General features: G+C 37.3%; 2 protein-coding genes and 1 long non-coding RNA gene across 8 annotated transcripts in view; 1 reads left to right on the forward strand and 2 right to left on the reverse strand.

Annotated features, from left to right (window-relative positions):
- Positions 1 to 2263: 2263 nt before the first annotated feature.
- tgif1 (TGFB-induced factor homeobox 1) lies at positions 2264 to 9240 on the forward strand. The gene is made up of 3 exons (XM_077244408.1): positions 2264 to 2757; positions 4791 to 5020; positions 7617 to 9240. Exons 1-3 carry the CDS (start codon positions 2742 to 2744, stop codon positions 8190 to 8192), a joined length of 822 nt encoding a protein of 273 aa, XP_077100523.1. The 5' UTR covers positions 2264 to 2741; the 3' UTR covers positions 8193 to 9240.
- A 1655-nt stretch (positions 9241 to 10895) lies between these two features.
- On the reverse strand, positions 10896 to 14596 carry LOC143751742 (uncharacterized). Its single transcript, XR_013207293.1, has 2 exons — positions 13522 to 14596; positions 10896 to 13366 (listed from the first exon to the last, which is right to left on the reverse strand). It is a non-coding gene; the product is annotated as an uncharacterized LOC143751742 (long non-coding RNA).
- Positions 14597 to 15101: 505 nt separating this feature from the next.
- The window catches only part of dlgap1b (discs, large (Drosophila) homolog-associated protein 1b), a 183070-nt gene continuing 181653 nt past the window's right edge, over positions 15102 to 16518 (reverse strand). For 4 of the 6 annotated variants that reach the window (XM_077244396.1, XM_077244398.1, XM_077244399.1 and 1 more), the window contains one exon: positions 15102 to 15457. In XM_077244396.1, coding sequence (XP_077100511.1) covers positions 15245 to 15457 — 213 coding nt within the window. In that variant the 3' untranslated portion in view covers positions 15102 to 15244. Of the gene's footprint in view, positions 15458 to 15605; positions 15744 to 16518 lie in introns of those variants that run through there. The other 2 variants (XM_077244401.1, XM_077244400.1) reach the window with 2 other exon arrangements.

Below are 16518 nucleotides of genomic sequence, written 5' to 3' on the forward strand. Positions count from 1 at the left end.
GCGGAAAGTCACAGAAGTGAGTTGAGGGATTCATTCATTCAACCGATTTGTTCAAACGGCTGATTCATTCGGGAAAGGAGCAAGTGATTCCTTCTAAACGCGGATTTCAGTCAAGAAATCATCGCTGTCTGTTGCATTGAGACTCTGCTACGGTTTCATTTTGAAATTCTAGTCGGCGAAATAAAGGGAAAACAAACAATATTGACAATATTGTGTCTAAAAAGTAACTCATGTTAACTTATTGTTAATTTAACTGTTGTATAACATCAATATCACAGTTGCAATTGTGCACGGGAAAACAGCACTCTTGCTGATTTGATATTCTAATATAAGAACGTAATATGATATAAGACATAAACTAATTTGGGGACATAGCCTACCTATGAACCGCACACAGCAGTGAAAGGACGAGAGACAAATGCGATGTCAGCTCACAGTGCCTCGTACATAGTTAAAACAAGTATTACAATATTTTAATAGACAATACACATCGCACACCCGATACGCACATAAAGAATGAACTTGCAACTGACCAGCTTTCTCCGTCTCTCCTCTCTCGCGTGCAGGAGACAGACGTTATTCTGCCGCGATTCCCACGAATGTGATGCGAATTGTCACGTGAACAAGCAAATCCACAACGATAGAATAATAAAAAAAATATATATGCATATAACGATAACAAAGATAGCAAAAAACAGTTTTGTAAAAATTATTTCACACTCCACATTTAGGGGGGCCACAAGGGGGGCCAAACTTGTTGTCACAGGGGCACGGGCCCCCCCTGGCCCCCCCTCTAGAACCGCCACTGGACCTGACCTATATCTACAGACTCCAAATACAGCGTTCTAAGCCTTTACTGCCATGTGGAGTGTTTTGACAGGCAGATACGCTTAGTTTTAAAGGCCTGTCTGAATCATGGATATAATAACGTGTCTAACTTGTGCGTGGGCACTATAACTGTTTGATGTGGTTGATGTACCTATTTGGAACAACAACAGATGAACATCGGGCTCCATACGCAAGAGAGATAATCAGCGTTAAGAATTCTGAGACTGCTGTGATTTGAATTAGGGACGCGTCACCAGGACAGCTGAAGAAACAAGCGATTCTTGCTTTACAACCATCTAATCCCAACGGTCAACTGGGTATCACGCAGCGCTGCGCCAACAGGAAGCATCACGCACAGTTTACAAATGGAGCTGTGATGAGAATTAACCGAGCGATCCTTACTTAGAATTAGTACCCCGCTTTTAAAATGGTTCTTGACCACAGTTTTCGAACGAGCTATCCTAAATGTTGTGATAGTGTTTGTTTTTCACCACATAGAAGCATAACATAAAGCAACCAGTGTAGCCGATTTCTGAACGAATGACTCTTTTGTGTCGGTTCTTTTAATGTTTTGAAAATACGTAACGCGCCAACATAGTAGTCCGATTCTTGAACCGACGACTCTTACGAGTCGGTTCTTTTCAGTGAATCACGCACATTCAACGACCCAGTGTATTCCAGTTCCCGGGCGAATGATTCTTATGGCTGGTTCTTTACAGTGAATCAAACACTTTTATAATTCTGACTCACTTACTAAACAGCGAGTTATTCTTGCAAAACTTTCAATAACTGTTACTGTGTGATGTGTTTTACTCAAAACTCGTCATATTAAATTAAAAGCGCACATTGTTAATTGTAATAAGTAATTTCTTATAAAAAATACAGTTTTGTTATTTTTATTAGCCTACAGATACGGCCAACTTCTGGGTTTCATGCATGCATGCCGCGTCTAAAAAGTCTGAGAAGTCAATTAAAAACTGTAAACATATTGTGCAAGAATTGTTCAACTGGGTTTAATGTGTTCTATCTGTTCTGATAAAATCAGAAATCGTGTCATCATTTAAGATTACTGAGGGCATTATATACAACTAATAAGAACCTCGTTTTAAAACGTTCTAAAAGAATCATGAATGGAACCGGATTTCCTTAGGATTCTCTCAAGCTTGCAACAGCATCATGGACATCTGTCACCTGAAATAAATGCCGCATTGCACCTGATAACACATCAACACTATCCTGCAGCAACATATTTTTGACATTTTTTAAATCTCACTGAAAAACACAACACACATCCAAAAATATTGTATTGGAGTAGGGCGCCTAACAGAAGTATGCTGATGAAAGCAAAGCAGCCCCAAATGTATCCCTGCCATGTGTCTGCCTCATGGTAATGTTAACCTACATTCATAATAAACCAGCTTCCTGTCTCTCTGCCGCAGTCATTAAAGGGAAACGTGCAGGAACTAGATCCAATTCAATGTCCAAAACACATATCCACAAACACATCGCTCGTGATAGGATCTAACTCTACACGTTTAAGATTCGAATGGGTTTGTCAAAAAAACTATTTTTCTGTCTCTTTTACTCCTTTTTGTGTGCCTGATGTCAGATTTTTCCCTCTTGCCCTCGGAGGGGGAGGATCTAACCGCGTTGAGTCACGCAGCTGTCAAAGATAGCTGTCACCCAGTTTCCACATCAAACACACTGAATGAGACGCGCAAGCCTGTCCCAGGTACCCGACAATGTGTTGCGTCTCCGACAAATGAAAAACGCGCTCCGCGGCGATTCCTCGACAAAAATAAATATTCCTCTCGATACTTCGTAACAATCTGGAATATTACAGTTGTGTGTGATTAAACCGAAGAAGAATCGACCTCCTTGTTGCCAACGTGAAAAGGGGAATTTTGACGGACATGAAGACCAAAAAGGGTATGTTTCTTCTCGATATGTGTGATATAGCGGCGATATATGTTATATATTTTTATCGGTGATTGTAACAAATGGATAGAACTTGTCGGTGATGGTTGAACAGAAAATGTCTGGCATTGCCTGCTATTGTTTTCCGCTGCAGACAAAACAGCCTTTTTCTCACCATGTGCTGGCGGGCTGTCACAACGAGCCGTTTCGCGTTATTAACACGCATTCGCAATAAGCTTTGATTTGTACAAACATGCTTATTTAGCCTAACAGTTGCATGTATTTTATATGTTTTATAGTGTTGTTCAACGAACCAATATATAGCTATAACTTTAAATAGTCTCTAAGGTAATTATTTTAAGGGTTTTGTCGTGCCTGTTTAAGTGTGTAACGTTAAATGCCTTCGTGTAATAGTTGAACTCCTTGGCTTGGGAAAAAAATGTTCACGCGCTCAGAGTTTCTCATAACACTGACTCAAGTTTTGTTGGGGAAATGAGGGAAACTTTCCAAGTGTGTGATGGTTGTTTTTTGGCGACTACTTTGTTGCTTTCTCAGCATTTGAAAATTTTGTAAATGTGTAAAATGTGCAACAATGAATACTGACCTCCTTTTGTGAAGTTTGTGTATTTCGCGCCGCTTCATCAAGGCGACGCTTTCACATTCCCTCCGACCTCGTGTCTCTCACAGCACACAATAGAGCCCGAGCTATTTGCTGTTATTAAGTTAATATTTCTCATATATTATGGCGTATAACCACGTAGAGAGTCGTGTCAGCCTTTTATCTGTCACATGGCGTGATTTCACAAGTTTTAATGTAGTAAAAGTCGAAAAAACAGAGTTTGAAATGTCCCACAAACGACATTCTTTTGTTCGGTCTTGAGATTTGCAACAGGTTCCCCTCCCCCTCCTCCTCATGTAGGCCGACGACAAAGTTACTTCTTATTACTCCTCTTCATACGTTCAATCGTTTTCTCACACAACATCAAAGATAAACGTGTAAGTTGGTCTCACTCGTTTCGTTTTTAGACCGTTAAGTCCCACGCTCACACTCGAGCTGAAGTTGGGGAAAGTTTTCTTTCACTTACAGGGCTCATGAACTAAAAGTCCCCTTCAGCACTCTGAGTGAAACTTCTTATTGACAAACTAACCGGTTTATGATACTTAGGATCATGTGGTAATAATATTCAAGTCATCATCATAAGCAGGAAAGGTTGTCATATCAGCACACAAATAAATAGTCAGACCAAAATCATAACTCTGTCATATTTTACTCACCCTCAAGTTATTCCAAACCCGTATTACTTTCTTTCCAGAAAAGGATTTGTTTGGCAGAATGAGACTTAGTCATGATTCACTTTATTTTCTTTTTCATACAATCACTAAGTACATAGTGATTGATACTGTCATTCTGCCTTTGTGTTCCATAGAAGAAAATTCTACATGTTTGAGGGTAAGAATATATTGACAGAATTTTATTTTTAGGTGAACTGGCCCTTTAAGTGAGTTTTAAAACAAAACAGTATGTTTATCCAAAGTTTTTCTAGTTTTTGTGAGTGTATTTACAGTGCTCGGAAATGCACGATGACACCTAGAGTCTGTGATGTCTCCACTTCATCCATGAATCACATGGCTTTGCTTGACAGCAGGGATGTGACACATCAGCTGCCACACACACTCTCTCTCTTACAGACGCACGCTTATACATGCATACAGACGGCCAGGCGCTGTTGTGTTGTGTTCTGCAGTTGGCATTTTGGAGGGAGAGACTGTGTGTGTAAGATAGGGGGAGGAGAAGAGTCCTTTGCAGGGGTTGGGGGGTTGATGTTTGACTGGATGTCTTTTGTCTTCCTTCACACACATGGGTACACACTGATTCCAATTCCCTGAATCACACTTATTGACTATTAAAAACAAATTGCTCATACATCAACTTGACTTCATAGTTTTCCTGGTTCTCAAAGCCCTTTTTTATATAGAAAGAAAGAATAATGTTGTAAACTTAATAGTTTTTAAGTGGCAGTATTTCTCGTCTCGTATGCCTATAGGTGTGTTGGCGATGTCCGGTAGCGAGACGGACGACGAGGACAGTTTGGATGTGCCTCTTGACCTCTCTTCAAATGGAGGAGGGTCAGGGAAGAGAAAGAGGAGAGGAAACTTGCCCAAAGAGTCAGTACAGATACTCCGGGACTGGCTCTACCAACACCGCTACAATGCTTATCCATCAGAGCAGGAAAAAGCCCTGCTGTCCAAGCAGACCCATCTCTCCACACTACAGGTACTGAACATCTATAGAAGTGTGTAGATGTGGCCTGGCACAGAACTAAAAAAAAACTAAAAAACAAGGGAACAACTGCATGTAATACAGTTTTGAGAATAATCTAAATAATAAGTTCCCATGGTTATGATAAACTCGAATATCAGGGAATATTAAAACTGTGACATTTAATAATATTTACAATTAGCTTTAATTTTAATTCTTTAAGGCAAAATTTCAGTTGATTTTTCATCTTATATTTAATTTTATTAAAGCTTTTTTTTTATTACCAAAAACACCTTATTTATTTTTTTAAATAGTTTTAGTTAACACTGTTTTCAGGCATGGAAAAGTCACAAAAAAATATCTTTTATATATTTTTCTAGTTTTAGTTTGTTGTGAACTATTTGTTTAGAAATTGCTTGTAGTGATTGCAACATCTAAAATACTGTATATAAAATAGATTAAACAATATAATATACAAAATATTGAGTGGAAAGTCATGTAAATTCTTTGGCCAAAAGGTTTGGGAACTCTGAATAAAAATAAATTTGAATGACTCAAAGCAGTTCCTGAAGTTATGCTTCAGACAAGGTCCGAAGTTTCTCACGACTGCTTGTTTCTGTCAAGAATGTGAAGGGGAATTTTTCAGTTTTCTGCTTTGTTGATCAGTAATATATTTATATGCTTCACTGGAGAGCAGTTAACTGTCATCAATGTCTAGTTTAACTGACATTGTGTGAAGGAAACTGAAAGGTTCAATGTCATAAATAGAAGAGAGCCAAAAGAAATACGTCAGAGAAAGAAAAAGTCAGCTCTTTTCGCTAGCGCTACTGCGTTTAAGATCACACGTTCTGTCCCCGCTGAGTTTTAGCGTCATATAAACAACACTTCCTGTGAATGCAGTCAATGGAGAGAATTCCTGTGGACAGATGAGTGAATAACTGTTTTGAGTCATCTGAGATGTAGCCACATAGAGAGAAAGAGAGGGAGAGAGAGACTTGCTCAGACACTGGGCCAGGAATTTCCCCTGCGCTCAGCCAGCTGTCTCACTAACAATAGGGAGACACAATACACACACATTAACATAGTGAAGACTACCAGGCTCAGGCAGACCGTTGGACACACAATACAGCCCCATTACCCAGAGAGCCAAGAGGCTTCTCTTCTGAAGAGACTCACTGGAAGACAATACAGGAGCATTACCATACTGAGGACTGCATCATGAAAACGGCCCCTTTAGATACCGAGAAAGAAAAGTTAGAACTCAAGTTATTTCATTATGGCATAATGTGTGTATTGGGAAAGTAGCCCAGAATACAATTGTAAAAGTCAAAACAGCTCTGAAACAGCTCTCTCTATATATAATAATTAAATTATATATTTTAAAAATTTAATTATAATAATTAAAATGTATGTATATATATATATATATATATATATATATATATATATATATATATATATATATATATATATATATAATTATATATATATATATAATTATATATTTTTAATTCTAATAATTAATTATGTCTGTGTGTGTGTGTATATATATATATATATATATATATATATATATATACACATAATTAACATTGATTTTATGTTCCTTGCTTAATAGGATTCATTTTAGATCTGCAATGTAAATGATCAGTTACCTGTGGTGCATTATCTACATTGACTAAAAAGGCCAGTGGAGTTCAATTGTTGATATAAACTAGAGGTGTTAACACTACTGGGTGTCAGCCATTACTAACAAAGTAATTGGTCTTTTTTTTGAGATGCACACCGAAGTCACTTGTGTTTTCTATACCCTGAAATGTTGGATTTGCATTAGAGTAGATCTCGCACCCCCTCAGGTGAGACTCGCAGAGCCGTGAAAGATACAGCTCTATTAGCATGAATAAGGCCGAAAGCCCTTAGGCCCAACAAAGAGCCCAATCTGAGGGATAAAGGTGAACTGTTACTTAGGTGATTGAAAGAAATCCTCACCGCCAAGAGCTTCCTGCTTTCAACTGCCAACTCAGCTTTTTAAAAGAGGAAAAACAAAAATAGAGGCAGAGATCCGTCACATGTTAACTCAATACAGCCTCATGCATTTCCATTTTAAACTTGAGCAAGACAGCGTGCAAACAAAATGAACAAAACAAAAGGTTTTAAAGGACTGTAGGCTTTGAACTTAGAAAATAACAAAATAACAGGTGGTAGAAGTTAGAGATAGAATTTGACGTTATTCATCCCATAAGAAACTAATAATATTTATTTGCTTAATTATATATTTTTTATTATAATGCTTTAAGTTTAGTTTCTTATTTAATAAAAAAACTTAATTTAAGTTAAAAGTAACTTAATTTTTTTTATATATATATTTATTTTTATTTTCTGGCTTTAAAGAACATTTCCTAAAGAGTACAATATTTAAAAAGTACGTATTAAATTATCTACTACTTCATTATTGGATTGTAGGACATACATGTTAAATAAAAATATTGATAACATGAATACATTTTTAATAGTTATGGTAAGAAAAATTGTGATTGTGCTTGTGATTTCAATATATGCTCGTATCTGCATTTAAGTTTTGATGTTTCATAATCTGCTCTTCTCTACACAGGTGTGCAACTGGTTTATAAACGCCCGGCGACGACTCCTTCCTGAGATGCTCCGGAAAGACGGCAAGGACCCCAACCAGTTCACCATCTCGCGGCGGGGCAGCAAGGGTGGCGAGATGCTCAGCGACAACTCCCAGTCCCCGAAACATGGTCTGCTCGCCAACGGAGAGGACCGCAATAGCTACGAGCCCGGCTCACCTCACTCGACCAGCAACACGCCCACTTCTAACGGTTACCCCAAAAAAGCCCTGTCCCCAAAAACACCCCCCTCGCCCGGACCCGTCTTACCCAGACCCTCCGTCATCTGCCACACCACCATCACCACGGGCACGCAAGGCATCGGCTCGACAACGCGCCTCGGCGTGGAGGGAGCCACAGAGCTGCCGCTCACAGACGTGGCCGGCCTGTTCGGGTGTCGAGGGGAGGGTAACGTCAGCCCCCAGAGCGGCCTGTTCAACACCCCGCCGCCCACCCCGCCCGATCTCACCCAGGACTTCAGCGGCTTCCAGTTGCTGGTTGACGTGGCGCTGAAGAGGGCCGCAGAAATGGAGCTGCAGGCCAAACAGCTCCTCGCCTGAAGACAGAAAACACGGATGGATGAATGAAAAAGCTTCATCGATGTTTGTTTCTTGCCCCCCTCCCAAAAAACTTGACTGAGCAACAGAAAGCAAACAAGCATGGCCTGATCATTTCTATTTTTGGTAAATGTAAATCAAATTGATGAGGATTCCTTTATGTAAAGCATTTCAAGGTGCCTTGGCAGTCGGTTCTTTTTTTTGTATTCCATTTCTATGTAAATAAATATGTATCTTTTCATTTTGTACACAGGGGACCAAAACCAAACACAGTAATACGACTTCCTGTCTTTCCTTCTTTACAAGAAGACGAGCTCTTCTCCCATTCCTCATGAGTCTTTCTTTCTCGTTTTCAGAGATTCGGCTCTATGATTGTCGATTTTGCCTCATTTTTAGTGAACACATCTGATATTCTGCCTCGTTTTTTTGCACAAAATGGCAGGTCATCTCAGTATCTTATCAACTCTAGCTTTCTCTTTCTAGAGCTTTCAGACTCTAATCACTACTGCACCGGGTCATTCTGTGTCTCATAGATGTTCAGTTTTTTGTATTGTTTTTTTGTTTTTGTTTTTTTTCGTTGTAAAATTTCAGATGCTGTCGTTAGTATGTTTCTTTTTTTCCTTACATTACTCTTGAGGGATATTCAGATGTAGCAGAACTATAGTCTGAGATTTCCTCTTGAATACTCAGTGTAGAAACGGCCAGTGAATGTGCCCACATGCTCCCCACACACCACCCCTAAACACACACACAAATACACACACAAATACAAATACACACCTTGGACAAGTGAGCTGGAAGAATGAACACTACATGAATTGTATTATTGTTTTTGTTTATTAAGTTGAGACCACTTTCAGAGGATAAAAGGAAAGAATGGTTTTATGTCACCAAATATGTTGATTTCAAGGTTTTGGGACCTTAGACCATTGCATTTACAGTAGCCAATGTGACATGATGCCCAATGATGTGACTTCTCCTCCTTACTGTGCAATGTATGTGGCAAATAGGGGTCACACGGTGTTTAAATAAAGTTTTGTTTTCTACTAAATTAATCTTGTTTCTTCTGCTTATTTTTAACTACATTGTTCGATAAGTGTTTGTAGTGGGAAAATGGAAAGGTCCTTATATTCAAGGCTGTTTTTTTTGGGGGGGGGGGGGGGGGGGGGGGTCATGGGAAAGATTAGCCTTCAGATGACATTTCTTTCCAGTAGTGTTTAAAAAATGAAGTAACGTGTAAGGTCAGACAGCAAATGTAGATTGCTTTCATAAATCGGAAGCCAGCATCCAAACGTGGTGATTTATACCAATCCACCACTGCCCTGCCTTGACATTTTAAAAGCATGTTCTTACAGGCTATTGCTAAATCATACTGACATTCTTCTGTGTGTGTAAGCTTCACAAGAACGCCAATTAGCATAATCCTGCATTTAATTAGCGGTAGCTAAAACCAGACGTCAACGATGGCTTGCCAATGGCGTCTGTGTGAGTGTGCATGTCTGTATCTGAGCACAGACAATAAAGACGGATTAGCGGGGACACGTCTGTCCTGGATATTTAATCACACTCGGTTAGACAGCTGTTCTTTACTTTAGACTTCTCACTGGGCTGAGATCCAAACAAACCACTCAAAGGGTCATTGGTCTAGTTGGCAACAAGTGATCAAAGTGATAAGCAGCTCAAAGCGGTTAATTAACCGAACACCTATATTTAAAAAGACATTACATTCTATGATGCTAAAGACTTTTTGGATGGAAGGGTCCGGGATGTCTCGCACATATTAGATGAGAGTTTATCTGTTGTTTGGGTGTATCTAAGAAGCCTGAAGCTGTTCACTAATAAGAGTCAAAGAAGATCTGTTCGCCTACTCAGGCCTCAGGCAATGATTTAAAACTGAAAGCCTGTTTTCAACTCAAGAGTAAAATATAAAAAAAAGCTAATAGTTATGAAGTTTAAAATAAGCAATTGTGAGATATGAAGTAAAAACTGAGAAGTAAAGTTAGCCTACATAAAGTCACAATTACGAGTTGTAATTGTGAGCTAGAAAGTCACAAAGACGTAAAGGCAGAATAATAGTGAGAAACTTTTAAAAATGCCAAAATTTGAGATGTCAACTGTGAGAAATAGTCCAAATTGTGCAAAATAAAGTTATAATTATGAAATCACAATTACTAGAAATAAAGAAAACAATGAGAAACAACATATATATATAACAAAATATATATAGTCTTAATTATGAAAAATAAAATGCAGCTGTGATAAAGTCTGTCACAAAAGTTACAAAATAGTTTTATTTACGAGAAATATGACGCCATTACTAACTGCCATAATTGTCATAATTAAATCAATAAAAAATCATAGTCATAATTGTGAAATGTCACAACACTAAAAAAATTTCACAATTTGGAGAAAGACAATTACGAACAAAAAAAAAGTTGTGAGATCGCAATTACGAGAAAGACAATTATGAGAAACAATGTCAACTGTGAGATATAAAGTCTCATATACGAGAAATAAAATCGTAATTGTGAGTTATGTGTGAGAAGCAATAATGATAATAAGTCACAATTAATGGAAATCAATTTGCAATTGTGAGATATAAAGTAGGAAATGTATAAAGGCTTCCATGTAAAACAGTCGTTTATCTCTATTTACTGGATAGAACAAACAGACACACATTTATTTGAAAATGAATCACTTCATGGCTGTGAGCATCTGTAACATTTTAATGATCAAAATTTCATACACGTGCCATAACATCAACAGTGTTGATACAATAAATACAAAATGTAAGTAGTAAGATATCCTTAGATGTAGGTTACATTTACAATGAAGAACATTCATGTATTTACACACAGTCATTTTGATAAAGTTTATGCTTTTACAAGAACAGTAAATACATCATATCTTGCCTTCATTTCCCTAAATATTGCGGTGAGTGCACCGTCCACAGTTTGGCAATAAAACAAAGTCTGATTTTCTTTTATTTGGGAAGATAAAACCATAAAAAGTCTAAACTTATTATGTTGCCATATAGATCAATATTTTCACATCAGTGAATGAAAGCAGTTAAAAAATTAGGTTATGATCACTTTCAGCAAAAGGTTTAGTGCTAGTCTCACAAAATATCTCTCTAGCGTCTCATAAATATCTCTTTAAATTCTAAAAAGAAGGGAGATGTAATCAAAGGAAATGTAACCAATTAATATTTCTATACACTTATATTTCAGTATCATTTTACTCATTTCATTTTTACAAATGAAATGACATTGATTTTATTTGTGTTAATCACTGATTGTCCAAATTAATTCAGTTTGATATTATTTGGCTGACAAAATACAGAACTGTATAAAACAAACAAACAAAAAATATTAATATCAATATGAAAGGGAATTTTGTCGTCAATATTGAATGCTTTAATTGATAAGGTATAATCTCCAGTATCAGACCTCTTCATGATACACACACACACACACACACACACACACACACACACACACACACACACACACACACACACACACACACACACACACACACACACACACACACACACACACAAACACGTTATATAGTCTCCCCTGAGGCTACGTTGTGCATGACTATTATATATTCATAAATTAAGGCTGAGCGTTTAAACATCAATATTATTTCAAACAAACATAAACCACAGTAGAAGGGCTCTAGTGCATAATAACGGGAATGAAGAGATAAATTAAAAAATTAAAAAGATAAATACAACAAGGATCAAACTAAAGCCAATTTAACTGAACTATCTATGAAAATAGAGAATGGCTGCACATTGGCTGCTGGGAAATTAATATCAATATATATTTTTAGTGATGTGTCTATCCACAGTGAAATATTTAGAGCAAAGAAAAAAGAAATAGCTCTGTTTATTTAACATATTTAACAAGTGCAAATTAGTATTTGTTATTGAAAAGTATCAGACAGTGCAGTTAGGATTTGACTAGTATTGAGTAACTTGTCAGTGCAACTATGATGCAGCGCAAATCAATTACAAGAGCAGCACAAGAGTGTGTGAATGATTCAACGGTTAAGATAGGTTTCCTTAAATCGAAAAAATAATAAACTGCTGGTATGTGCTCTGCTTTGATACGTGTCTACTTGCACTTTCTCCTTAGGGTTGCTGAAATTATATACATCTAAGTATAAATAAAAACAAACAAAAGAAAGTAGTTGATCTATATTACAAAATATCAACTGTGCTACAAAAAAAAACGCCTTTAGGAAAATTAGGAAGCACTTGGGTACATGCACTTGATGTGGAAATAACACAAACACACATACACACTTGACTGACTTGATTGAGGATAAAGACTATCATGCTAGTGATTATAAATATAATGAATAAATTGCCTGTCACAGTTGGTGTTATTACTAAAAAAGAATATGTATTACATTTATAGAGTTGTGACATTGCAGTTTTAATATTTCAAATGATACTTTAAAGCATTATTGAAATTCAAAAGCTATGGTAAAGAGAGAAATGATTGATGTCTGACTCTGTCCATTTAAATGCGTTTCGTCTGATCTTAAATATCTCTACAACTCCCTTATTAGAAAATACTAATATTTTACTTTATATCCATTTATACAAACATTTAGACAAATATAGTGAGGAGCTATATTAGTGAGCAGTAAGGAAGGCGTCTTATAATTCATCATTTATATATTAACAAAATATTTTTTTTAAACTATCTAATGTCAAGCTCAACATAACAACATGTCCTAATTGCGGCGTGATTTGACTATTTGTCTGTCCACGCTGAACGGAAAACCGATGAGCAACGTGACACAATCACAGCCAATCAGATGTTTAAAGAACAGTAATAAAGAGCAGAATAGACCAATGAGATTTCACAGTGGGCGGAGCTATTCAATGCCACAGATTTAGAAAATGTCAGTTGTTGTGGTTGTGGCTCGTTCACACTGACAGCGATTTTATTGCTGGAGAAGTTGCTAGACACTCTCATGTCGAATTACCTTGCTCATGTCACCAGGAATGGCTTTATGTTAACAATTTTTTTTTTACACGCATACACAAATTGTACAGATATACAGAATATTATGGAAGCCATAACTAAGTAAAAAAGACAGTTCTGAGATACAATATATCTAGATTCGGGGTGTCCAAACTCAGTCCTGGAGGGCCACTGTCCTGCAGAGTTTAGCTCTAGCCAGACTCAACAAACCTGCCTGGAAGTTTCTAGCCTATAAGACCATAATTAGCTGGTGGTCCAGATGTGTTTAATTGGGGTTGGAGCTAAACTCTGCAGGACAGTGGCCCTCCAGGACTGAGTTTGGACACCCCTGATTTAGATCATAAGATATAAAGTCATAATGTGAGAAATTACATCATAATTGTGAGAAATAAAGTCACAATTCACGATATAAGCTTGCAATTACGTCAAGTCAGAATTACGTTTAGTTGTGCGTCTGTGATCCATAAAACCCAATTATGAGTAATAAAGTCACAATTATGATATAAAGTCGCAATTATCACTTACATTATGTAGTCACAATTATGTAAAATAAAATTGCTTGTGATATACAGGGTCACAATTGTGATTAAAAACAGTTATGAGAAATAAAGTAACAATTGTCATATAAAGTTGCAATTATCACTTAAAATCACAATTACATTAAGTGAAGTCACAATTACCAGAAAAAAATGTCGTGATATATAGGGTCACAATTGTGATATATTAATTGTGCGACTGAGATATAAAAATGCAATTGCGAGAAATAGTCACATTTATGATATAAAGTCCCGATTAACATTTAAAATCGTAACTACATTAAGTAGACACAATTACATTAAATAAAATAACTTGTGATATATAGGACCACAATTGTGGTATATTGTTAGACTCTGAGATATAAAAAAATTACTCACAATTATGATATAAAATCACAATTATGAAATAAAAAGTCACTGCAATTGTGAGAAATAAGTTAACTGGACACACCCACATCACACCACCATGAGTATATCACCAGAAATCTGCAAATATCTCTGAAAATAAAAGACTTCATTGCTGTCAGTGTGAACGGGGCTTAATGCTGAATGAAATCCCTGACTGCCTGTATGTAATGTTTCATAACGTGGACACATTTCTAATGTATGAATGCTAATGAATCAGAGGCGTGAAGAGTGGTTTGTTCTGACAGTGCTTCTGTCAATGACTTGAACGCGTTGAGTGGGGACAGATAAAAGTGTCACATTTGTCAGATACGATGGACATCTATGTCAGTCAAACAGGTGAGTGGCCAAAACAGGAGATAAGATGGTGTGAGAGGACGGGAGAGGACGACCGAGTGGGAGGTTGAAAAATATGAGAAGAAAGAAGAGAAGAGGTGGTTTTTCCATTCTGTCCCGTGATACTGAAAACAGAACGACCTCGCCCGGTCTCGGAGGTGCAGGGTGACACGTGAGAGAGTGTGGTGTGGCACATGTACAAAAGCCTGACACCCACATGTATACATACATACACGGCAATCAATGCTACATTGTCCGTTGAAATCTTCAAAAGTGATCGGTATGTTGCCCTTTTTATAAGTTAGGTTCTCTTTGAGAACACAAGACATATGGCTCTTACACGGAAACCGCAAAAACTACAAAATAAATAATAAAATTCAATATTTGGGTAATAATATTTACAGACATGATAATATACTGTGTTTTAGGCATGAACATATATATTTATTTATATTCATATATATATATATATATATATATATAATCGGTTATTTTAACAATTAAATATAGTGTCTAATAGTAATATTAAAGTCTTTGGGAGTTTAACAAGGGAGCTACAAATGGCAGGACAGAGGAAGAGAGTAAAATTAAGTCATAAATACAGTAGAAGCCCACAGTGAAGAAACTCTCTTTTACACAAGAAAAGGAGTGATTATGTTACAGCTACCCTGCCTTTGTCATTCAGTGCTATTGTGTTATGGTTGAAGATGAGTGTGTGTGTGTGTGTGTGTCTATTAGGCTTTTAAGCACCCGGTTTTCAGTGTGAAAGTGTTTATAATCGTGTTTGGGCCTCTGGGATGTATATTTCGATGCTGTCGGCGCATTCTGTGGCAGAGTTCTGGCGCTGAGAGGCGGCGGCACGTTTAGCCGCTAACAGCCGCTTACGAGCCTCCATCCGCTGGGAGCCCTCCAGAGACCGGTCTCTCACTAGCAGCATGGGACCCTTCCCCGGCTTCCTGGGTACTGGAGGGGGCACGCGCTTCTCCTGGACATCAACGACAAACTGGTTAGTGTCACTCCGCGATGTAACACAACACAGCTAATGCATGCAAACGGGGGGGTCATCTGTTGGGTCATCTGCAATATTTAGTCGTGTTTGAGTGCCAGACATCAGCCAAATACATTAAGTGAGCGCTCAAGTGTGGCAGGGCCATTACGGAGGCCGTTTTCGTCAACTAAGAGTTCAAGCCATTTGGCGTGAGGTAAAAGGGACCTCTGGATGTGAACCACATGCAGCGTGCAAATGGGAGCATCACCTCAAAACCCGATCACTGTCAAACACAGAATACATAAAATAATAAGAAGTGAGCAAAGCAAATCAGATAATAGCATAACACATGCAACATTCATAAATATAAAAGATAAACATTCAAATAAAATACTAAATGAAATAATGAAGCAATTGACCTTAAAGGGATAGTAAATATATTATAGGGACCCAAAAATGTTGTAATCATTTACTCACCCTTATGTTGTTCCCAGACTGTATGATTTTTTTTTCTCCTGTTGAACACAAAATAAGATAATTTAAAGAATGTTGGTAACCAGACAGTTGACGGCACCCATTGACTTCCATAGTAGGAAAAAAAATACTATGGAATTCAATGGGGCCCATCAACTGTTTGATTACCAACATTCTTCTAAATATCTTATTTTGTGTTCAACAGGAGAAAGAAACTCATGAGGGTGAGTAAATGATGACAAAACTTAAATTTTTGGTTGAACTATCCATTTAAAGTCAGAGTACACACCATATATAACTGGAGGCAAATACAGAAAACTGTCTGTTCAATACATTGTGCTGAAAGTTTGAATTATATGCTGGTTGTTATTTTCTGTGCTATTCCATTAAATAGGGACTGGGTCTGTCAAGCTTAAAAAAGACACAAAAGCACCATAAAAGCATCGTTAAACTAGTCCATGCAACTTGACATCTGCCCTATCACTCCTTGGGTTGTTCGTAAGAATTTATGAGAGAAGTAGTTAAGTATGATTCACAAACAAATTTGTGCTGTTTTTGTGACCTTTTTAAGCTTCAGGCCTCAG

This window comes from Siphateles boraxobius, unplaced genomic scaffold (genome assembly GCF_051911475.1).
Source record: "Siphateles boraxobius isolate OS27281-9 unplaced genomic scaffold, OSU_SipBor_1 26, whole genome shotgun sequence".
NCBI lineage: Eukaryota > Metazoa > Chordata > Actinopteri > Cypriniformes > Leuciscidae > Siphateles > Siphateles boraxobius.